The sequence below is a fragment of the Artibeus jamaicensis genome, unplaced genomic scaffold (genome assembly GCF_021234435.1).
Source record: "Artibeus jamaicensis isolate MK-2021 breed Jamaican fruit bat unplaced genomic scaffold, CSHL_Jam_final contig_387, whole genome shotgun sequence".
Classification (NCBI taxonomy): Eukaryota; Metazoa; Chordata; class Mammalia; order Chiroptera; family Phyllostomidae; genus Artibeus; species Artibeus jamaicensis.
Window position 1 is genome coordinate 23,969,355 of NW_026521812.1, and position 26,025 is coordinate 23,995,379.

The window sequence follows — 26,025 nt, forward strand, 5'->3', positions numbered from 1 at the left end:
AGAAAAAGAAGATAAAAAGGATGACAGTGAAAGGACAGCAAACTCACAGTTATTAAGAACCACACCTAAAACAAAAGCAAACTAAGAGGACAGCTAGATCAGGAGCAGAACCATAGAAATGTAGATCACATGGAGGGTTAGCAACAGGGGAGTGGGAGAAGGAGAAGGGGGAAGAAGGTACAGAAAACAAGTAGCATAGACGGTAGGTAGAAAATAGATGGGGGGGGCAAGAATAGTATGCGAAATATAGAATCTAAAGAACTTGAGACACGCAGTCATAAACTAAAAGGGGGGAATGTTGGGGGTGGGGGAGTGCAGGGTGGAGGAGAATGAAGGGGGAATAGAGCAACTGTAATGGCATAATCAATAAAATAAAAAAATTTTTAAAAAGAACAGATCGAGTAATTTGTATGTGGTCATACAACTTGTTAGTTGAGATTTAAAGTCCAGAGCTCAGGCTCTTAACCTTTCATCCTGTGCCTCTGTACCTTAATAAAAATTGATTTGCTGCTACCCACCTGCCATACCTGGGATCCCACCATGCGTGATGATTATAGTGGCCTCTTCTGGAAGCTGAAGCATTGTTTTCCCTTTGGATATTTTCAAGGTGTTCAACTTAGTTTTATATAAAATATTAATATTTTACAGTTAAATATATTTTTTAAGTGAAAGTGTTATTGGTTTAAAGACTCATGATTTATTCATTCTCACCATTTGTTCACTATAATTAGTTCAGTTCATTAATAATTTAGTGAACATTTGTTGTGTACTTTGTTGTATGTCAGGAAGACCTAATGGCAACAACAATAATAAATGCTTGAAGAGCACTTTATAGTTTGCTTACACTTTCTCTCTACACAATCACCAATGGAAAGGGTGACATTTGTTGGTAAGCCCATTTTATTCATTAAAGCCTGAAATTCATAAATGACAAATAGTGGGAAAGCTTAGTGCCAGAAATTGTTAATGCATGTTGGACGGCGACATGATCTGAACCCAGGTTTTTTGACTCCACGTCTCATATTATCTGTTTCTTCCTGGGGGTAAGAAAAGATGAAGCAGCGATACATGAGCCACCATGTAGCAAGCAGCAGTTGCTGACTTTGATTAACAAATAAGTTTTACACAGAAGAATCTGTAGCTGCCCTGGCCGGTATGACTCAGTTGCTTGGGCATCATCCCGCAAACCAAGAGGTTGTGGGTTTGGTTCCTAGCCAGGGCACATGTGTGGTCCCTGGTCCCCAGTCAGGCATGTATGGAGGGCAACCTACATGATGTTTCTCTGTCACATTGATGTTTCCCTCTCTTTCTCCTTCCATTCTGGAATGGAATGGAATGGAATGGAGTGGAGTGGAGTGGAGTGGAGTGGAGTGGAGTGGAGTGGAGTGGAGTGGAGTGGAGTGGAATGGAATGGAACAGAGTAGCTATGCTTTGTTCATCTGCCCTCTTTCCCCACCACCTCCCCAAACACAGTCCTTTAATGCATTCAAGACTTTTTTGAAGCAGTTACATTTCTGAATTTAGCCAAACTATTTAAAGTGCACTTTTTTAAAATAATGGAAGCAAAAATGCATAGTTGAATGGGCGTGCTTTTCGATGCCTCTGTTTGTGCCCCATGTTCAATTTAGGTTAACCACATTTCCCTTCCCAACCAAAAAATTCTGGCTACACACACACACACACACACACACACACACACACTTTGAGTGTGCTTGCCATTGCAATGGCTTTTTACAATTTGGTTTTTCTCACTTGGCCCAGAAATCAGTTCAGAGGCAGAGAACACTGCCCTACATGGAGTGCCTTCAAGGTTTTCCAGTTCTGGCAGGGCTGGGAAGCCGCCACAAGTGGAGGTCCTCTGGAAAGGGAGTTGCCCAACCTCTATAGCCATGGGCCAATTCAGCACACAAAAGAATTGCTTTGTGATTTAAATAAGCAGCAAACCATTTCATCCATGTAGAGATAAGAGGATACAATAGTGGTCTGTTTTCTATACGGCTACTTGATGCATTGCTGGATGTGATCTGGGCAATTCAAAAACAGTATTCTATGGAGCCTTTCGTGTGCAATGAAGGTAAACGCATTAAAGCAAATGGAGGGGAATTGGAACAGAATATGTTTGAAATCACCTTCTCCAGAAGAAGTTTGCAGAGTAAAAGTATGAGAATTTATGTGACTTATTTCAGTAATACTTAACAGATAATAGGTGAACTGTGACAATGCAAACATTCAAAGTAATTTAAGAAAACCCATCCTTCATTCTATCCATTGAAAAATAGCATTTTTATTTTTACATTTGCTGGTTTGTGAACCATTTCTTTCTCACAATAAAAATTAGCCACTGTGCTTTCTTTAATGTTTATAAAATCTCTCTCCTGTCTACTGTTTTTTTAGTTAGCTAATTGAAGAAAAATGCACATTAAACAGAAAAATTGCATTTTAATGTTGTTTGCCATTTTAAGAAACCTCAATCAAGCTGCCTTGTACATTGTACTCATGTTACTCACTGTACACAATAAATATTTTTATTATATTTTATTGATTATGCTATTACAGTTGTCCTGATTTTTCCCAATTTGCTCGCCTCTGCTCAGCAGCCCCTACTCCCTCAGGCAGTCCCCCTACCATTGTTCATGTCTATGGGTCATGCATATGAGCTCTTTGGCTACTCCATTTCCTATACTGTACTTTACATCCCCATGGCTATTCTGTAACCACCTACTTGTACTTCTTAAACCTCTCATCTCTTCACCCATTCCTCCACACCCTCCTCCTATCTGGCAACCATCAAAATACTCTCAGTACCAATGATTCTGTCTCTGTTCTCATTTGCTTAGTTTGGTTTTTAGATTTAATTGTTGGTAGATTCATGTTTTTTACCATTTTTATTGCTCATAGTTTTGTTCTTCTTTTTCTTAAATAAGTCCCTTTAACATTTTGTATAATAGTGGTTTGGTGATGATGAACTCCTTTGTTTTTTCTTGTCTGGGAAGCTCTTTATAGGCCTTCAATTCTAAATGATGGCTTTGCTGGATCAAGAAATCTTGGCTGTAGGTCCCTGTTTTTCATGACTTTGAATATGTCTTACCAATTCCTTCTAGCCTACAGAGTTGCTTTTGAGAAGTCAGCTGACAGTATTATGGGAGCTCCCCTGTAGGTAACAAACTGCTTTTCTCTTGATGCTTTTAAGATTCTCTCTTTATCTTCAACCTTTGACATTTTAATTATGATGTGTCTTGGAGTGGCCTTCTTTGCATCCATCTTGTTTGGGACTCTTTGTGCTTCCTGGACTTGCATGTCTTTTTCCTTCACCAAATTAAGGATGTTTTCTTTTATTATTTTTTCAAATAGACTTCCAATTACTTGCTCTTTCTCTTTTCCTTTTGGTACCTCTATGATGCAAATGTTGTATCTCTTGAAGTTGTTCCAAGAGAACAACTATCCTCATTTTTTTGGATTATTTTTTCTTGTCATTGTTCTGATTGGTTGTTTTTTTTTCCTTCCTTATGGCCCAAATCATTGATTGGATTCTCAGCTTCATCTACTCTACTGTTGTTTCTCTGTAAATTGTTCTTTATTTAAATCAGTGTATCCTTCATTTCTGAGTCTTTTTTATACTGTTGAGGTCTTCACCAAGTTCCTTGAGCATCCTCATAACCAGTGTTTTGAACTCTGCATCTGATAGGTTACTTATCTCCATTTGTTTAGCTCTTTTTCTGGAGTTTTGACCTGAACTTCCGTTTGGCCATGTTTTTTTGTCTCCTCATTTTGGCAGCCTCCCTGTGTTTGTGTGTATTAGGTAGAGATGCTTTTACTCCCTGTGTCAGTAGCATGGTCTGTTGTAGAAAAGTGCACTGGAAAGTTGGAATAAATAAATAAAGAAATAATGAGAATAATGGGGAAAGGTAGGTTTTATCACATGCATAATTATTATAAGGCCAGAAGGTAGCACTAATACCATATTTAGTGATTGAGATAAGAGAGCATGAATAATAAAGTCCTTTGTCTCTGATCCATGAAACAGTAACAGGCTAACCCATTAGGTTATACATAGGGTAAAATCTAATCTCAGACCCAACAACTAGAACCTTCAGTACAATGTTCAGGTGGTGAGAAAGAATGTCCTTGCTTTGCTCCTGATGCTACAAGGAAAACATTCAGTGTTTTACCACTAAGTGAGATATAGGCTTTTGTTTTTGTAGGGACTTTTGATTAGTAAAGAAGTTTCCTTATATTCCTAATTTCCTGAGAGTTTTTATCAGGAATTAATATTGGATCCTGACAGTTTTATTCTATTGATGTAATCATATTTTTTTAAATTTTCTCTTTTAGATTATTTTCTAGTCTGTTGATGAATTGGTTGATTTTAAACCAGCCTTGCATTCCTGAGTTAAATTTAACTTGATCATGATGCAATCTTTTTTTAATATATTCTAGGACTTGACAGGCTAAAATTTTGTTAATGATCAAGCATCTGCATTTGTATTCATGAGGGATTTTGGTCTGTTATTTTTAGTTCTTTATAATGTCTTTGTCCAGTGTGAATATCACAATGATGCCAGCCTCAAAATGAATTAGGAAACATTTTCATCTTTTTCATTTTTAGAAGAATTTTTTTGTAGAATTAGTACTATTTCTTTCTTAAATGTTTGATAGAATTAACTAGTGAAGCCATCCGGAGCTTTCTTTTTGGGAAAGTGTGTTGTTGTTGTTTTTTACTACAAATTCAATTGCTTTAAAAACTGTGAGGCTATTTATTTCTTCTTATCAATACCTTTAAGTGCCCTCTGATTTTCTCAGTGGCACACTAGTGGAGGCTTAAGGAAAACATCTCCAGTAGCATTAATAATAGGAGTAGGGTAAACCTGTCCTTTGATGCCTTGTGTCTCTTAGCCTCCTTTTTTTTAATATAAATAAATGTCTTGCTCAGCAATTTTTTCCAATAAATTTTACTTTTATTACAGTTAAACACTTGTTTATACAAATAAGCATTTTCTGTAATTATTTCCTTCAGTTCTGGGAACTTCTCAGCCCCATCAGTGACAGCTGCAGCACTCTTTCCAGTGACCTTTAAGCTACGAAGCTGCCCTCCCCACAAACACTGATCAAGCCACCCACGATCACCACTTTTGCAACACTGTCATCATCATTATCATCCAGTGCTTTCTCTTTCATCTTATTAAAAAGACTGACCAATTTCTCCTTAACTATAAATAATTTACCAGAACACAGTACTTTGTACACCCATCGGTCCACTCAGACAGTAGACTTTCCATTTTATCTCTCACTGGGTGCTGACTAGAAGAGACCACTTTGCTACCAGCATAATGAGTAGTAACTTTGGCAGCGTTCAAGAATCTTTCTCTCTGCTGCATGCAAGTGGTAGGAATGGTGGACACAGGCAAGTTCAACTCTTGCGCAATGTCTTTATTTCATTAACCATAATTGATATGCTTAGTTACATCCAGTTTTGCACTAAATGTAACACCCTTACAAGCTTTCTTAGGCTTTTCTGATACTTCAGGATGAACATCTTGCTAAAGGATACACAAAACAAATCTAGACGAAGCACAGATGCTCACAGACACAGTTCAAAGATATTGAACTGTGCCTAACAGCAACTTGATGCTGAGATGCTGAGTGTAGTTCCCAGGGAAGAAGCTGGGTGGCGCTGCTCTCACTGCTCTGGTCCATGTTGCTTCTGTAATGACTGACTGCTAAGCAGTTGCTAAATGCTATTTACACTTTTTTGCCTTTTTCTATAAAAACAAAAATCCTCTTCAGATTTTTTCATTTAATAAAAATAGGTACCAGTGTAGGTCTTTCATAAAAGCAAAATGGTGTAACACAAACCTTTGAAAAGCAGGGGATACTTGTATGTTGTAAATCCCATAATACATTGTTACTGTTTTTGCTTTAAACATTTGATTATATTTTAAAGAGATTTTAATTTTCTAAAATGTCTTTTATATTTACCCACATAATGCACATTTTCAGTGCTTTTCATTTTCAGTGATTCTTTGTATCAGTCCAGATTTCCATGTGGTATTATTTTTCCTCTTCCTAAAAGATTTTGTTTGGCATTGCTTATAGTGCAGGTGTGCTGCTGGCGACCAGTCCTCTCCGTTCATGTGTCTGAAAGAGCCTTTAGTTTGATCTGTTTTTGAAAAGTGTTTCACTGGCTATAGAATTCAAGGTTGAAATTTTTTTCTTTTGTGTTTTAAAGATACTTCTTTATTGTCTTCTTACATTGTTTCCAACAAGAAAGCTGTTGTCATCCTCATCTTTGTTCTTCTATGTATAATGTGTCTAGACTTCATAGCTATTTTTACAGTTTTCTCTTTACCACTGGTTTTGAGCGATTGGATTACAATGTGCCTTAATGTCACTTTTTTCCTCTTATTCTTATGCTTGGGGTTCATTGAACTTCTTGGATCTGTGTGTTTATTATTTTTATGAAATTTGGAAAATTTTTGGTAATTACTTCTTTAAATATTTTTCTGTCTTTCCTCCTCTCTCTTCTTTCACAGAGACTCCAATTACATATGCAATAGGCTGCTTGAAGTTATCCCATAATCAACTGATGCTATATTCTTTTCTTTTTTCCAGTATTTTTGTCTTTGCATTTTATTTTAGATCATTTCTATTGGTTTGCATTCAAGTTCACCAATTTTTATTTTCCATGTTTCTACTTAACATGTTCAGTGTTTCTTCTAGCTCCTAGACCATATGGAATATAGTTATGAAACTGTTTTAGATCCCTGTCTACTAATTCTATCATTTGTGTCATTTCAGAGTTGATTTTAATTGACTTATTTTTCCTCATTATGTGTTACATTTTCCTGATTTTGTTCTGCATGCTTGCTTATTTTTTTATTGGATACCAGACACCATGAATTTTATATTGTTGGATGCTAGGTATTTGTGTGTCTCTATAAATATTTTTGAGCTTTCTTCTGGAATGAAGTTAAGTTACTGGAGATAGTTTGATCATTTGAGGTCTTACTTTTAAGCTTTTACTAGGCAGGATCAGAGTAGCAGTTAGTCTAGGGCTATTTCCCCACAGCTAAGGCAAATCGTTCTGAGTACTTGATTGATACCCTGTGAATTATGAGTTTTCCCTCTCTGACTGGTGGGAGCAGGAACTACTGACGGCCCTCTGTGAGCTGCAGGGATTACTCCCTCTGCTCCTTTGCACGAGTCTGTTCCCAGATTTTGATATTTTCTTTGCCCCCATGTATTGATAACACTTAGCTGAAGACTTCAGGGAAACCCTCTGTACACCTCCAAGACTGTCCGAACAGATCTTTCATCTCTCATACTCTGTCCTGTGAACTCCAGTTGCTAATTCTAACCCCTGTTGCCTCTCTAGACACTCAAATCCATCTTCTCAACTCAGGGTAACCGTTAGGCTCCACTGCAGCCTTGCGTTCTCTCTCAGAGATCACTGTCCTTTGTTGCCAGATTTCAAATATCTTAAACGCTCTTGTTTTTCATACATTTTGTCCTGTGTTTTAGTAGTTTCAGGCAAGAGCAAATCCAGTATTGTTGTTCCATCTTGCTAGGAGTACCAGTCCTGATGGTTTTATTTTTTGATTTTTGTTGTAATGACTTTTGAAAAAATAACATAAAATTTTCTCCAATAATTTTTATAGTACCTCTGTGTTGCTGGTGCCCTCAGTGCTTCTTTTAGTGTGTCTATTGGGTACTTTAGCTATAAGAATAAGAAATCAAAAATGGCACCACTGTTTTGCATCTGGTCAACCAGAAAGAAATGATAATGGATTTGACATAAAAGAGGGTTGGTTAGAGAGAAGTGGATGAGTGTAGTAGATGTCAGATTAATGTTGAGGTGCTGACAGACCCTCCAGATGAAAGAGTCATACATTTTACAAAGTAGTAGGCAATAATTAGAAATACAGGGTATTTATACAGGTTTATTTCAGTCTCCTCATCAGCAGACTATAGCAGTTCTAGTCTTTCATGAGCAGCCCCAAGCTAGAACTACCCAGCTGAGCCATTTCAGAATTCTGACCCATAGAAATTGTGAGAAATAATATAGATAAGTAATGTACGTATCCATGTATTTTTCCATGGAACTGTGAGGACCTATATTGAGAGCTGAGATGGACACAAAGTTGTAGTCGGACCTGGAGCAGAAAGTCCTTGCTAGAGAAGAATGATGATTTTTAAAAGGATCAATGAACCTGTGAGTGGGGCAGGTATACTTATGTGCCCTTTAACTATGGGTCCAGCCATTTGACTTGCTTTGTCCAGTTGGAGGTTCTCTTGGGCCTCTGCCAACACCGTGAGAAAAACACACCCCGACTAAACTGCTGGCCCAAGAGCAAGGAGAGACACTTGGAGCAGTCTCTCCAGCCAACACAGACACTGGTGGCCCATGTGTGAGAAACAGAGCCACCAGTCTGGCTGGATTAGCTGAATCTTAGTTGATCTGCCCATGAGCAATAATAAATAGTTGTTGTTTGAAGGCACTGACTAGTGAACCAGAGTCAGAGAGCCTGTGGGGACGTGCAGGTCTAGGCCAAGCCTGTCACTGGGTTGGTTTGAGGAGTTGATTTGAGGCTTCCATCCTGAGGACCTGGGTCCTGCCTTCCAGGCTGGGAACCACTAAGTTACTGGAATGCCATGCTCCCCAGGCTGCAGAGAGCAAATGGTTAGTACTCGGAATTTCAGGAACCCCATGTCAGGACTGTTTCTGAAGTACCTACGGTGGACTTGCATGTGTGTGTGTGTTTCTCTTTCTTAAAGTCTTCATAGTTTATTTCTCCTAGTATGAAAAATCTGCACAATCACCACTGATAATGGCAGAGGGACCACAAAGACCAATGTTTCCTTCACTGTTTTCCTGAAGTCTTTTTCTTTTCATGCAGGCCATGTCTTTTGGGTCTGTGTTTGCGTTTATGATCGTAAATTATGCTGAAGCCAGTTGTGTTGCCACCAGCACAATGGGTTTTGAATCTAGATACAAAGATGACATCCAGTGTAGTCTTGTACATTTTAGTGAGCTTTTCTTAAATGTTTGTCTTAGGTACTGTTGCCTATTCAGGATGAAGGACATCAAAGACCATTCACCTCCACTGATGTATTTGGTTGATCATGAACTTGCTGGTTGGGATAGTTCCCATGTTGTTCATGACAGCAGTTGATCCTCAGGCAGCCAGAGAGGAGTAAAGTGTTTTATGTGGAGGCATTAGAGTGCAGTATGCAAACAGGAGCAACGGTAATGATGGGAAACCTAGGGTTCTGCAAACTAATCTCATAAAAGCGAGGAAGGTAGACAGGGGAGGTTGACTATAGATAAGAAATCGGTGAGTTTGAGTTCAAAGAAGCTAATTAACCTTATCAAAGTAGAAGGGAATTCATACTGAGAGTTTTCTTTTGTAGATTAGAAATAGGAAAACTTTATTATCCATTCTTTGAAGTTAAAAATATCCCACAGTATATGTAAAAACTACATGTAGAAACTATCTTTAAAAGAAAACATTCAAGTATATATCAAGGGGTTTAAAAATAAAACAGTGAGTGCTGTATAAAAGCATTGAGATACTCTGGGGTGTGTTTCACCAGTGTATTTAATCATAACCTGTCCCTCACACTATACACAAGACATGTATTAACGAGCTAGTAAAACATGCCACGTCATGCTTTATGGATTGCTGGGCATCTGTTCAAACTTATACCACTCACACATTCAAGACTTTAAAGATGCTGGTGGTAGTGATAAATACCTAGAATTATACTAACAACATTTTTCTCATAAAGTTGACACAGTCTTTAATCATTCATTGCAAATAAAAGTGTTGAATTTATTCAGATTTAAAGGCTATTGAGTGTTATTTAATTGTTTTAAAATGTATCAAGTATACAAAAGAGAGTTTATATGACATATATACAGTTTAAATAATAATAATACACCTAGGTACCCACTACTACATTTAAAATATAATAGTATATATTTTTTAATCCACAAAATGTTTTTATTTAAAGAAAAAAGCAGCAAATGTATTGTGAAGAAAGCATATTAGAAATCAAATACAGGAGTATTGGGTTAGATGTACAAAGGCTGTAAAGGTTGATACAGATATTAAGAAGGCAGAAAGCTACTGGTGACTGAATAAGCTTAGTACATATAATGGCCCTTTTGATTAAGTAGACCCTCAAGTTTAGAGTGGGTCTGGCTGGTGAATTTTTTATTTGTTAAATGTTAAATTGAATTTATATACCATTTAGAGGTACTCTAGGCACTCACTGATGGCTATCACAGCAAAACATCTTAAAAGGCAGTTTATTTGCCTGGGAGATGAAACATCACTATTAAGCATGTAAATTGTTTAATAGAATGCCATTCTGATCCCAGAACAAGAATAGACCATTCAGAAAATGAAGCCCAAGCCTTCAATTACCATCTGTCTGTGTGCCAGTGAGCCCGTTTATATCTCCATCCCAGATTACTGAGACGTAGAGCTAAATATTGTGCTGCTTACTCACTATTTCCACTCAGGGGTATCGCAGGCATCTCAAACTCAGTACATATGAAGACCAGATATATGCTCTTCCCTCCCAAACTGTTCCGTTGTTCTCTGTCTTCACAAAGAGTACCACTGTTCATTCAGACGCTCAGCTCGAAAACTTAGCAGTCATCCTTAGTACCTCTGCCTCTCAGCAGCCTGACCCTGTAGTTGCCTCAGGGCATCTCCTGTGTCACCACCTTAGCCAGAGGATAACGGGGGGGGGGGGGGGGGGGTGTGCAGAGGAAGTTGCTCTCCTAAGTCATCTTTTCAAAAGTAGATTATGGTGGTTTAAAAATATATATCACAAATTTTTTAATTCTCCTCTCATCACCTCCCATCAAGTGATGAGGATCTGTCCCTTTCCTGTGAATCGCAGTGGGATTGTGAGCGTCTCAACCAATGGAGGATGTAGAAGTGATACTACCTGACTTCTCAGCTTCTCAGGCTGGGCCATAAAAGGGTGTCTCGGAGTGCTCACTCTGCTGAACACTCCCCCTGTCCGCCCCCCCTCAGAGCTTAACCGCCTGCTGTGAGAAGCCACATAGAGAGACCATGGGGAGGTGCTGCAGTCATCAGTCCCAGGTGGGCCTGATCGATGTGCAGGTGTATAAGCCATCTCACTGCAAGTGGACTCGTGATATCTCAGTTGTTCTGCCTCCAGCCTTTTGAATCATCCCCAGCTTCTCAGGGCCAGCTGAGGGCCCAGACATCATGAAACAGAGACAGGCCATCTTCTCTGTTCCCTTTCTGAATTCCTGACCCACGGAATCTGTGAGCACAATAAAATGGTGGTTGTATTATGCCACTAAGTTTAAGGTGGTTTACTATCCACCTTAAACAGAGATAGACAACCAGAATATAGATCTTTCCAACAAATTTGAAGGCAGTATAATAGCCTTTAATACGCTGGTTTGTTAAGAACATGGTGAAAAGATGTTGCAAGGAACAGTATAAATATACTTTCAAAACATTGCTGATTGAATCCTAAGATTTATAAGAATGTAGTTATATTTGCCAACTCAGGCTGCCATAACAGAATATCATAGACTGTGTGGCTTAAATAACAGAAATTTATCTTTTCACAGTTCTGAAAACTAGAAGTCCAAGATGAAGGTTCTGGCCAGTTAGTTTTTGGCGAGAGCTCTCTTCCTGGCTGCAGATGGCCAGCTTCTCGCTGTCCCGTACACGTACCTGGGGAGAGTGAGCAAAACAAGCCTGGTGTTTCTTCTTATTAAGGACGCTATTCCTGTCAGATCAGGACTCCACCCTTATGACTTCATTTAACCTTGATTACTCTCTTACTCTAAATATAAACACACTGGCAGTTATGGCTTCAACTTGTGAATTTTGCAGGGACATACACATCGAATTCGTAGCAGCAGTCGAGAGCAGTACCTGGTTTATGCCATCTCCCGCACCGTCGGGGACACAAACTGCAGCCTGGTTGCACTCCCATGCCTACCCCTTTTGCATGGTCTAAGATTCCATCATCTCTTGCTTGAGCTACTCCAATAACCTCCTCTTTCACCTTCCTGAATACAGTCCTCCTATCTTTTAGTCTTTTCGTCATACTACCAGGGATCTCAAAATACTAATATGCTCTGTGTCGGTTGGAGCATCATCCCATACCCATACACCAAAAGACTGCAAATTTGGATTTGATTCCTAGTCAGGGTATATACTTAGGTTGTAGGTTTGATCCTCAGTCAGGGCACATATGGGAAGCAGCTGATCAGTGTTTCTCTCTCTGTTCTCTATGATACTGTTGTGCCAGCAGTTCAATCTCCAGAGACATCCTATCCCTCTTGGGATATAGACCAAAATCCTAAAGGTGACCCAAAGGAGCCTGCATAGTCTGATGCCAGTCTGCCCCTCCAGCCTTGTCTTGAATCGTTCTCACCCTCACTTGTCTGCCGCTTAGCCCCAGTAGCCATCTCCGATTCCTCAGACAGTCCATTCTGCTTTGTGTGTGCAGTCCTTGAAACCTAGAACATACTTCTTCATCTTCTTTATGATATGTCCCTTCTTTATCTTTCCTAAGTCAGTTCAAGTGTCACTTCCTCAGTCTCAGTCAGGTTCACTTCCCCCATTGGAAGTATCTCAGTTTGTAGGTATGTGTCTATTTGTGAAGTTACCTGATTGTCTGGTTCCCCTACTAGACTATAAGAACTATGAGTACAAGAACTGGTTTTACTCACTGGCATGAGCAATTAGAATGATGCCTTGTACATAGAAGATACTCAGTAAATTTTTTTAAAGATTTGATTGATTTATTTTTAAAGAGAGGGAGAAGAAGGGAGAGAAAGATGGTTGTGAGAGAGAAACCTCTGTTGGTTGCTTCTTGTATGCACCCAACTCATGACTGAACCCACATCTCAGGCATGCACCCTGACCGAGGATTGAACCGTGACCTTTCATTTTGTGAGATGACACCCAACCAACTGAGCCACATTGGTCAGGGAACTCAGTAAATCTTTAACAAATGAATAAATGGAGGAAATTCAATTGACTAGCAAATGAAGTGACTTCCCGTATTTAAAAGAAAGGCCACTTTTTACCTATTAAACTCACAATAGAACAATAATTCTATTTAGTGGCGAGACAATCTCACACTTGGCTGGTCAGTGTGCACATTAGAAGAACCTTTCTATAAAACAACTTGCAGAATGTTTTAAGAGACTAAACTGTTCAGACCTGTTGGCCCAGTAATATAATCATAGGCTCCGTCTGTAGTAGCCAGCACCCAAGATGGCCCTCGGTGAGCCCCACCACCTAGCGTCCTTGGGTGGCCCCTTCCCACCTCGTGCAGGATTGGTCTGTGTGATCAGTAGCACACAGCAGAAGTGGCGTGTCACTTCTAAGATTAGGTTATAAGAGATTGTGGCATTTTCTTTTGGAGTATGCTTTCATTCTCACTGTTGGATCACCTGCCATGTGAGCAGCCCTATGGACTTGTCCATCCCTGTGGCAGTGAACTAACACCGACTTCCAACAACTTGATGAGCTTGAGAGCAGATTCTCCAGTCCTTTGTTATGGCTGTTATTTTAAGATTCTAGGTTTCAGAGTAATTTGTTATGTGGTAATGGATAGCTAGTACACCATTCAATGGAAATTTTTCTTAAAGTATTTTAGTCAATGTTGGCATGGGTAAACTTCATATAGTGTAAACATTTGTCATCTTAAGGAATGAACTTATTGAAATGCTTTCAACTACAAAAAAAAAAGGAAAACCCAATTAAATAGATTTAATGGTAAGGGAATGCATTTTACATTAAGCACACAGAAGTAGTCAGGCATCAGGGATAGTCAACCTGATGTCTCCATGATACTAAGATTTTCTCTGTCTCTACTTTGCCTCCTAGAGTTCTCTTTTATTATTGGGCTGGTGGCAATTTGGCTACAGCAGTCTTAGGTGTGACTCATCAAGACAGAGCAACATCAAAAGGAAAAAGTTGCCACTTCTACCTGGGTCTCTTTCTAGGAGCTGTCTGGTAGACCCCCCTCATGTCCCATTGCCTAGAATCAAACCAAAGTATACAACGAGGTCTATCCAGAAAGTATTCAGTCATTAATATGAAAAATAGAGAAATTTATTTAAAAAGATACAAGAAACATTGTACATAGGACAATGAGCCTCATTCCTCTTCAAAGTAGGCACTTAGGGACCTCACACAGGTAATTACCTGGTGATTTGATGTTTCGCCAAAGAACTCTGCACAAGATGTGATACACAAGTGTGCATGTTGTCATGATGAAGCTGCCAATCACCAGTTGCCCATAGATACGGTCTTCTGAATCATCCCAATAGTTCCCACAGAGGAATGTTCAAGCTTAACACAAAATTTGATGTACTCAAATTTTCGTTGTACTACTTGCTGTCACTTTTAATGCAGTGACCACACAGTACACATTCTCACTCAACAACATTTACCACCCCTACTGACTAGTACAGTGAAGTCACCATTGTTCACACATGTGCATTCCAGTCCACTCTCCTTGGCTGCCAGGTGACATCAGTGTTGCACAAACCATTCTCATTATATTAACAATGGCTGGACTTTTTCTGGACAGAACTTGTATTCCTAAATTAACTCTTGGCAAGAGCAATGACTATTTGAATAAAATAAGGAGGAAGAGGGAGGTGGGTCCCAGGTTAGTGACTGTTGTGTCCACACTTCCTAGCTTGTCTTATTTTACTTTGTGAGCAGCTCATATTGCTCCTGCCTCTTAATCCCCGGCCACCATTGTGCCTCATCCCGGCTCATCTAGAATATAGCCCTTCACCCCTTAGTGGATCTTCTAGCTGCTGCCCCTCCAGTCTAAACCATCTCTGGAGCAATCCATCTAAATTGTACATGTAATCATATTTCCTGCTGAAAAGTTTCCTGTTACCTAAACAAGATCCAAACCTCTAGACCTCTTAACAACCTGATTAGTCTCTCTTCACCTACCTATCCACCTGTGTGCTTCAACAATATGGAACTAATATTGATGCCCCAGAGTCATCCCTACCTTATCTTTCTGGCCAATTTCAGCTTATTGTTCAAAAACAAACTCAGCTAACAACCCTGTCCCTACAATGGAAGCCTTCTTTAACCATTTCTTGATAGAACTATTCACTCCCTTCTTTATACTGTACGTATAGCTTTCTTTTCACATACCAGACTACTTTCTAACTGTTTACTGTGTTTCTTCCCTGCTGAACTTCTACTAAAGGTTAAGGAGTAATGTCTAATTAATGCCTAATTATAAAGAGTGATTAGGAATTACTCCTAGACCTGTCAACAATGCCTGGCATATAATAAGCGTGCATGCACACACACACACAAACACATACACACAAATCAATTGAATGAACCTGCTTTTATATGGTATGTCAAGCACCAGCATACACAGCACTTCACAGCAAGCCAGGTTTCCCTTTGGTGCTTGTCTAGTTTGTTCATCTCAAAGAATTAGCACTCCCTTCTGCTCTACTGTAAAACCCATCTGAAGACTATCTGCTGCCCTCTAGCTGTTGAAAGCTTCCCCCATCCCAGGGATACCCCTGCTGAAGGATTTGCGCTGTTAAATAGTCTTCCCTTCTTAATACTGACCCCTTTTCAGCATGACCGTCCCCGTACATCTCAGCAAGAACTGACTAGTGAGGAGATGCTGGCTGGCCCTAGACCAGAGAATTCCTGGTTTTTACATTCCCTGGCAGCCCTACTCTAATTGTCGAGTAAAATTTTAATAGCTCTATCTATTGTGTAGAAGCACTTTTAAAAACAAACTTTAGCCTTCACCAGTGTCGCTTTGTTAGAGTATCAATCATCCTGTAATTCAATTGCAGTTCAGTTCTGTTCAGGGCACATACCTACATTGTGAGTTCCATCCCCGGTCTAGGTGCATACAGAGGCAACCAATTGATGCTTTTATCGCACGTGGATGTTTCTCTTTCTCCCTTCCTTTCTCTCTAAAAGACAGTGAAAAGTGTCCTCAGGTAAAGATCATTTTTAAAAAGGAAAAAAAAGCCCTGGCTGGTGTATCTCAGTGGATTGAGCGCAGGCCTGTGAACTAGACAATCACGGTTCGATTCCCAGTCAGGGCACATGCCTGGGTTGCAGGCTGGTTCCCTGCAGGCCAGTACCCAGCAGGGGACACACGAGAGGCAACCATACATTGATATTTCTCCTCCTCTCTCCTACCCTTCCCCTCTAAAGATAAATAAATAAAAATCTTAAAAAAAAAAAAAGTTAAAAATATTTAAAAAAAAAAAAGGAAAAAAAACAAGTTATGTACATATTTCAAATCTTACCAGTTTCTTTTCCTTGATTTACATAGATGTAAAGTTTCCAGATACCTACTTTACTCTTTCAAATGTGATTAGATCATAAATCCGACCAAATTATTTCATTTTGTTAAATGATGCTGTTAACATAATATTCTTTTTTCCCTTTCTTAGGATTCCTGAAAAAACACTTATGCTCTCTGCTATGTGTAATCTTGTTACTTGTTTACTCCAAACTTTTGGATCTCTTTGGTTAGACTCTTGGATATTACTAAAGACTGAATTTACAGGTTTAAAATGCTTTTTGATACATAGCTGAAACATATCATTTACTCTTAAATAAAACCTACCTTTTAAACTGTAAAAGATATTTTGCATGTATTTCTAGTATATATTAAGCAAAGCAGAATCCAATTGCTATACTTCTGAGACCCATCTCTGCCACTCACTAATGTCTAATCTTAGTCAAAAGACTTTCTTGAAATCTCCTTACCTATTAAGTGGGAATAATGATAATTAAATTTTTGAGAGCTAATATAATAATGAATATGAAAGTATCATTATATAGTTAGCTCCCAGGAAATATTGGATTCTATTGTCCCCCTTGCTGCCTTCTTTTCCCTAAATTGAGAAAGGCTTTATTGAAAATTTCTGGAGCTTGACTGTAAAAAAAATTAAAAAATAAGGCTAGCAAACTGTTTCGGCTCTTGTTTAGCTTTTCAAAATAGCTGAAAAAGGGCAACTCAAATATTTAAAATATAGCAAATATTTTAAATGATCTACTGCATTGGCCCTGGCCAGACAGCTTAGTTGGTTGGAGCATTGTCCCAATATGCCAAGGTTGAGGGTTCGATCCCCAGTCAGGGCATAAATAAGTGAAACAACAAGTGATTAGTGTTTCTTTGTAACTTTCTCCCTCTTTCTTTCTCTTGCTATCTTTCTCTCTACCCCCCACCCTGTTTCCTCTTTCTTTAAAAAAAGTAAATTAAAAAAATGTAAATGCTCTAATGTGGCATTAAAGAGACCCAGTCTCTTATCAAACTCAAATTTATGCTGTATTTATATAGTGGCTCAGAGTATGAATCTGTAGTAGGAAGCATGAGAACAGGAAATATTTGCATACTTTCCCTAAAGTACTTTTAATTCAACAGATAGTCAATTCCTTAGTTTTTCCAATTTCTTCCAGTAATGTGAAAGGTAGAAGTTTGGCTTGGCGGGTTCTAGTTGGGACTTTGACATCTTCCTGGGTCAATTAGTTGGCCTTTTTTTGGTGGCCATGGACCAGACCTTTAATCCCAAGCAGCCCCTTTTACAAATACACTTTGGTGTCATGTGAGTAGGTGTGTACAAATGTATTACTACTGTTCAAAAAGCAACTCAAAGTACACATCACCCAGACATCTCAGTAGCATAGCAGCATATTACATGTGAGCAAAACCGCCAGTGCCACAAGCTCGTGCAAACGTCCTCTTGCAAGCTCTGGTATTTTCCGAATGAGCTTTACTTAAGCAAAAAGATCATGTGAGAGTAAGAGACCTAGATTTTTTAAATCAATGTACTTCTGTCTGACGGTCTGATAGATATGTTGGCATACATACTCCTTTCTGAAAAAAGAGAATCCCATCAAAAATAAATATCCATTGAATGTATCTTCCTTTTATATGTAATAAATCTTCAGTAAAACTTGCACATATGTAAGTCAATGCTGTAAATATATCTAGATCTCATTTACCCTGACTGCGTCCATTCATGTCCCACCAATTCTCTATGTCTGCTCTGAAGATACCAGTTTGGATATGGTTAGCCAACCAGCGTCTTGGTATTTTTCCTTGTAATAGAGCATGCTCTCCTAATATATACATGACAAGCTGATGAAAATGAATGTAGGCACTGTGTTTCATTTGTAGCCACTTTCATAATAATAATTTAATGTTCAGAGTATAAAATTTCTGATTAACTTAGGAACATAATTATTAATTTATGACCTGATTAACTTATGGTAGCAGATTTCAGGGGACTATAAATTAATTGTTACTTGGTTATTTGGATTTTTCATTTTTTTCCCAGTGAACGTGTATTGCATAATTGAAAATGTAGAAATGATGAATAATAAAATGTCTTCATCAAAAATAAGGAAAATATAATGAACAAAACTAATCTTTGATCATTGGATATCCTGCAAGAATTATTCTGAAATATAACTGTTGGCAGCAAAATGGCACCAGTTACTGGCAACTGGAATCAGTCCAGCAACCTCTATATTTGAGTCCTGGCTAAAAAAGAATTCAGAGCCAAGACTCAAACTATAAGAGAAAATTTACTTAGAAAGGTGCAGAGGGCCCTGTGTGGCTCACTGGATTGACTGCCGGCCTATGAATCAAAGTGTTGCTGGTTTGATTCCTAGTCAGGGCTCGTGCCTGGCTTGCAGGTCATGTCCCCAGTAGAGGGCGCATGAAAGGCAACCACACATTGATGTTCCTCTCCTCTCTTTCCCTTCTCCTTTCTCTAAAAATAAATAAATAAAATCTTAAAAAAAAGAGAGAGAGAGAGAGAAGGGCACAGAGGTAGAAGAAGTGAGCCGTAGAAGGAGTAGGCTCACAAAACAAATTACAGAGGCACAAGAAGGGCCTTTGGAGCTTAGGAGAAAAAGGCAAAGAAAACAGGCCTGGGGAAAAGGGGTGGGCAAAGGGGCAGGAGTGCTCCACAGAGAGAGCCAGCCCATTGGATCCTTCCTCCTGAAGGCGTTTTATCTGCTCTCCAAAGGTGAGGAATTTCAGGGAAGGTCCCAGGGAAGGATCTCAGCTGAATATTCTTCAGCTTTCCAGGTGTGTCCTCTCAGGTTTGTGATCTGCACTAGATTGATCAGTACCAGAGTCATCACAGCTGGTCCTGATGTCAGCCATGGCATCACTTGTTTGATTTTGCTGCTTTTCTGGTCCTGGAGCTGAAACACAACTACGACCTAGATGTTATCCCTAAGGGTTAATGCTTAAGGGAGTGGCCACTCAAGGGCCTGCCTGGGAGTCACATGAGGCCACTCTTCGGCCCTCTTGTTCCTCCTCCAAGGGCGTTACCACATGACTAGTGATATGCCAGGGGAGGCGAAGTCAAGGAAGGGTCCAAATCACATGACCAATAATATGAAAGGTCAGGGGGTCTGAATGGCATGGCCAACAATTAACATGCTAGGAAAGGAAAGGTCCACCCTGGGGGTGAGGTCCTTGTTTTCCCACTTCTACCTGTTGCTAGGCACCTGGGGCTTTCCACTCTGAGGACATTCTGTACCTGACCCGTCGTCGTTGCTCTGCTCATGCCTTTGTGCCACAGAACTGTGTTGATTTATCTAGATATTTACATCTACATACAAAGATATGGATACAGATACACATATATGTATGCCGTTGCTGAACAGTGAGCTTCTTGAAGACACAGAAACTGACCCATAGTAGAACCTAAATAAATGTGTGTTGTATGATTAAAGGAGGGTAGTATTCAAACCACAAAAAGTTGACTGAGAGTTGTATAAATGTTTTTAAATGTTATTTTAAGCATTTGAGACCAAGAAATGTAAAATTACCCATCACCTTTTTTCTTTTTGAACAACTTTATTGAGATATATTTGATATCATAAACCATTTTAACCATACAATTTAATGATTTTTAGTAACTTTATTGAGTGATGCAATCATCACCGTAAATCAGTTTTTAGAATATTTCAAACATGCCCCCATAAGGTCCCTCATGGCTATTTTTAGTCCTCGCCCCCAGCCCAAGCAACCACTAATCTGCAACGGAGATAAATGCAGTGGACAATGTGTGGTTTTCTGTGGCTGGCTCATTTCACTCAGCTTAATATTTTTGAGGTTCATTTGTGGCATAGCAATTCCTTCCTTTTTGTTGCTGAGTAGCATTCTATTGTATGGATACATCTCATTAGCTTTTAAAATTTTTTTAAAGAAAATGCAACTATTTAATAAATGCAATAGGTAAATGTAGTCTATTCATTTAGCAAACTTTTGTTGAAAATTAAAGATGGCCTAAGTAATGAAGAATATAAAGGTGACTAAAACCTATATCCAGTGCTCAAGGAAACACAAATAAGAAATCATACAATTGAGAGAGAATTAAGAGCTATGTTGAAATATAAGGAAATGTTAGTCTAAAGAGGAAAGTATTTGTGGGAATATTTGCGAATGCTTCTCAAAGAATTGATATTTGAACAGGATATCTTCAATTTAATGGGCAGAAAATGGGATAAGATGATATTCCCTTTGAAAGAAATGATATTGTTAAATTCACACAAGTGTGAAAATACATTTTTTTTTCAAGAATCTGAAAATTGCCCTGGCTAGTGTGGCTCAGTGGATTGAGTGCCAGCCCGTGAACCAAAGGGTCGCTGGTTTGATGCCCAGTCAGGGCACATGCCTGGCTTGCAGGCCAGGCCCCTAGTTGGGGGCACATGAGAGGCAACCACACACATCACTGTTTCTCTCCCTCTCTTCCTACCTTCCCCCTCTCTAAAAATGAATAGATAAATAAAATCTTTTTTTAAAGAAGAATCTGCAAATTGTCCTGTATTGCTGAAATACTAGCCTCAAGGGGAATATGTGGGGTAGGAGATGGTGGACTGTTGCTGGGTATCAAACAGGAGGTCCTTGCATGCTGTGCTGTAGAGTTCATCTTGATTCTGTGGGCAGAAGGAAGGCATTCAAGGAGAATTATTTCTGTTCCTTATTATGTCAGATTTAAGAAGGAGATGGGAAGGTAGAAGGGAAAGAGAAAGACACCAAGAGAAAGATAAAGGTTCAGCAAGTATTTATTGCACACGCAATGCATTCTATTGAGTGCTACTAATTCAGCAGAAGGAAAAACAAAGTCTTTGCTTTCATGTTGCTAACACTCTAGTAAAGAGGGCAAGCAACAAACCATTCAACAATCAGGGGTTCAGTAGTATCAAGGAAAAAAGTGTTTAAACAGGGTAAAGAGAGGGGAAGTGATGGGGAGGGGTGTAGAATTGAAATTTGATTACAGACCTAAAAACAGTGAGGTATGGAGCTGTGCAGACGTCTGGGGAACGAACGTGCACGATGGAGCCATAGCCTGTGCAGAGGCCTCACAGAGGACTGAGCCTGGAGCATCCGAGAAACAGCACGAAGGTTCCGTCTGGCTTGTGGGGCTTTATTTTTTCACTTTTAATTGTATATATTTTATTATTTTAAATTCTGTAAATCTTTAAAACAAGTACATATTTGAAGATTAATATTCAACTGGTCTAATTATTTTAATATTCTTCCTAAAGAACATTTGTAATTGATACTCTAATTCAGGTTAAATGAATTACTCAGTTTCATCTTTTGAAGTGTTTTCCAAACAGGACTTTGCTCGATGATGTAGGTTTTAGCTCTTATCATTCTTTAGCAGATGTGATCTATGTATGGTTTGGAGGTGATCTTAGCTATAGTGCACAGAAGATTAGTAGCATTTACTACTTGTGTGGCACAACTACTTGTGTTGTGTAATGGAAGTGTCTCTAAGTTGCTACCCAGGACCTCTTGCTGAATCCTAAACATGAATTTTCATTGCTTAGACCCATGGAGGGCAGCAGACAGAAACAAAAAAACTTTTTGTGAATGTTAATATACTTCCCAATTTTGCCTAGAAATATTTCTTCAGCTGATACAAAGCACTCTTTAGCATCTATCAATAAAATGTAACTCCAGTAAGAGAAAATATATTTGATCCATTTTCCACTAAATCTGAATACCAAACCTCGTGGCCTCAATTTTCTAGGGTAATTGTAACTTCACAGCTCTTAGGACATGAGCTAATAATAGGGGTGGTTGTCCTGGCTTACGGTTTTAAATGATCACCCTTGCAGCTGGGTGAACAATAGACTGTATAACCTTGTATGTATTTCACTTCCTGTGTGTGGGCTTATATGTAGCAATAATTCCTGGGACTGGGATTGCTGGGTCACAGAACAAATGTATTTCTGATTTTGATAGATATTGGGAAATTTCTACCCATCCTCCACAGCTATCAGCCACGTTTGAGAGGCCTGTTTCTTTATAGCCTCACCAACACGAAGAGTGAAGCTTCCAGGAGGTGGACGTTTTTTTCATTGGTCAGAAGCCCCCAAATCAGATTGGTGGTGTTGCATCCTTCTGGGCACTCTTACTATCTATTCACCTCCACTTTCTAGTTTCCACCCTTATTCTGTTGCTTGTCACCCTATCCCTCACCTTGCCCTGTACTTTTTTTTTCGCCATGGTTTTTCTATCTATTCTTATTTGTTTCTTTGTTTGTTTGTTTGTTTTCCATGTGAATTTTTCAGTCAGCTTCCCTGTTTGGGTGAAGGGGTTAGTTTTATTGGCATAACTATGAAGTTAGATCTTACTGTCTTTAAACATAATGTCTTTATATTCATTCCAGTTACTTTTGTTCATTCATTAGTATTTTAACATTTTCTTCATATCAATTCTGAACATTTCTAAGTTTAACCTTTGTTTTCATAGATATAATAGAAGAAAAGACCCTGTTACATTTTATATGCTGCTACCTACGGAATTATCTTGTTTGTAGTAGTTTTTCAGTTGAGTCTCTAGTTACTTGCCAGTATACAGTTATATTGGCTTCAAATAGTGATAAACTCCTAAATTGTATATGTTTGTCCTTTCTTGCCTCTTCTGTTGCATTGTTATAGGCAGTGGTGTTGTGCGCATCCCTGTCTTGTTTCTGATCTTAGGAAGGAAGGCTCATGTGTTTCCCTAAAGTACTTGCTGCGTTAGGTGTGCACGTGCCCATGCATGCACGCACACACATCATGTTAACAAAATGCACAACTGCTCCTGTTTTCTTCGGTGTTGTTTCCTTATCAAGAATAGGAGTGGAATTTTGTCAAATACTTCTTTAGTATATATGGAGAGATAATATGGTTTTTATCTTTGGTTTAGTAATATACTATATCACCTTTGTGCATCCTGAAATGTTTTTATTAGGTATAAATATATTTATACCTAATGTTTTGTAAAAGAGGCCTTAATTTTATTCACTGCTTCTCTTCTGTTTAACTTGTCTGATTATTACACAGTGTTCTGTTGCATGTCTGCAACTGTTGTCATAAGTGGAACTCTGTTGTTGTTTAAAGGTTTAGTAAAATTAAGCTGAGAATTTGGCCAATGGACTGAAGATTCCCTTCAGCATGGTAAAAGAGGTGGGGCTAAATCTGAGCTGACGTTTTAATGATTCATTTGAAAGTTTTCTTACCATTTTTTATTTTGCCCTCAAATAATGGTGAAAGAAGGATTATGGTATGTATACCAGAAAGTAAAGCGTTTTGCCAAGACCCATCATAATTAAAATGCCAAGGTTAAAGATAAAGAGAGAATCTTAAAAGCAGCAAAAGAAAAGCAGAGAGTTACCTACAAAGGAGTTCCCATAAGACTATCAGCTGATTTCTCAAAAGAAACTTTGCAGAATAGAAAGGACTGGCAAGAAGTATTCAAAATCATGAAAAGGAAGGACCTACAACCTAGATTACTCTATCCAGTAAAGCTGTCATTTAGAATGGAAGGGCAGATAAAGTGCTTCCCAGACAAGGTAAAGCTAAAGGAATGTATCATCACTAAGCTCTTACTATATGAAATGTTAAAGAGACTTATTTAAGAAAAAGAAGATAAAAAATATGAACACTAAAATGACAACAAACTCACAACTATCAATTACTGAATCTGAAAAAAAACAAACTAAGCAAACAACTAGAACAGGAACAGAACCACAGAAATGGAGATCACATGGAGGGTTATCAGTGGGGAGAGGGAGGGAAAGGTACAGGGATTAAGGAGCATAGTTCGTAGGTACAAAATAGACAGGAGGATGCTAAGAATAGTACAGGAAATGGAGAAGCCAAAGAACTTACATGCATGACCCATGGACATAAACTGAGGGGGAAATTGTTGGAGGGAAGGGGGGTACTGAGTGGAGGAGGGCAAAGGTGGAAAAATTGGAATGACTATAATAGCATGATCAATAAAATATACTTAGAGAAAAAAAATAAAATGTTTTGGTTAATTAATCCTTCTCAGTGGATTCTAGTTAAAGGTTTCAAAGCAACACCATAAAGTGAACATCGTTTCCTATACTTACTTCATCTCTCTTGTCCTCAGAGTTCCCTTTACAGAGCGGAGCTGTCCAGTAGGCTAGCCACTGGCCCCTGTGCCTGTCGAGTGCTTGGAATGTGCTAGTGGTGTGCTATAAGTATCAAATACACACCGATTTTGAAAGGTTTATATGAAAAATAGAAAATATCTCATATAATTTACATTCACTATTTATAGAAATAATATTTTGGTTATTTGGGGATAGATAAAATATGGCACTAAGATTAATTTCACCTTATTCCACTTTTTAAAAGTTGTTCCTAGCAAGTTTAAATTGCATACATGACTTACATTATATTTTTATTGGATTCACTTGAATAGAGCCAGTAAGTGTGTGTATACTTACACATACTACAGTGATTTTCATAATTTAAAAAAGATGAAATTAAATAAGCTACAGTTGTATCCTCTCTTGTCACCTGGTTTCTTCTTGTGGGAATAAAGTTTGGTGAGTAATCTAATCATACTCCTTTATGATGGGTTGCCTCCTCTCTCATTTTTCTATTTAACTGTTTACAAAAGAATGCAGTTCCTTCATTATGCCTTTGACATTTTCACATAAGTTAACGGCAACAGGATTCTTCTATTTTAGAATATAGCACTTAAGAACTGTTGTGAATAAGATAGGAAGTTAGACATCCACATTTCTAATTTTGCTTTATTCTATAAATATACTTTCGTAGAAGTTCCCTCGCTGAAAATAAAATTTGCTTCAGCATTTAAAAAAAAATTTTTCCCCTTAGCCTAAAAAAAGGCAGTTCTGACCCCCTTAGTTCTTTTTAGGTAGGTTCAGCAGTCTCTTGGTCCTGTCTTGTTGCAGCAACCTGAGTGTTTTGAATAGTTTACATTTTAACTCTTTAAAAACAAAAACAAATTACTCACATTGCCTTTTTGTTCTTGATTTTTGTTGCATTAATTAGGAAGACTACATCACAAATGACATTGGAATATCAACTTGGAAGGAGCAGACTTTTCTCTCCCATGGTGTCTTATTAGCAAAGAGCTGCCAGGCAGCAATGGAATTAGCAAAGCATGATGCTGAGGTTCAGGACATGGCATTCCAGTATGGGAAGCACATGGCCATGAGTCATAAGGTATTTGCACGCCCTTTCTCCTTTTCAGTTCTTAAGCAGCTAAAATGATGCATAAAAAACCTTTGGTTACTTAATAATCTTCTATGTTTAAAAATATGTTTATTGTTTATTTAAAAATCTATAGACAGTGGTTATAAAAAGTATGATTGGTGAATACTGTGTAACTTTGATAGAAGGCTACAGCTTACTTTAACCTTATTTGTGATGTTCGTCTTTTCTTCCCACCTGAAAGGGTTTTAGAAAGAACTCTTGCAATTATTAAATAACATGTAATGTTGCCATTTATAGAATGGAAGAGTATTTTCATTTTTGTTACAGTTCACTTATAGTTCTTTATGTAAAACAAATTGTGGAAAGTTAATAAAATTTGGAAATATACTGAATAAAATTGAAAGCTTTAATTCTAACAACTGATTCTTTTGAATGGGCATGTTAAAATATAAAATATCCCAAGATTAACTGTTGT

General features: G+C 38.4%; 1 protein-coding gene and 1 pseudogene across 3 annotated transcripts in view; one reads left to right on the forward strand and one right to left on the reverse strand.

The window, feature by feature from the left end:
• PDSS2 (decaprenyl diphosphate synthase subunit 2) overlaps positions 1–26,025 on the forward strand; it is a 229,263-nt gene that overhangs the window by 156,717 nt on the left and 46,521 nt on the right. For all 3 annotated transcript variants that reach the window (XM_053664879.1, XM_037159022.2, XM_053664880.1), the window contains one exon: positions 25,386–25,559. In XM_053664879.1, coding sequence (XP_053520854.1) covers positions 25,386–25,559 — 174 coding nt within the window. The remainder of the gene's footprint in view (positions 1–25,385; positions 25,560–26,025) is intronic.
• LOC119059385 (protein SPO16 homolog) lies at positions 21,625–24,456 on the reverse strand (annotated as a pseudogene).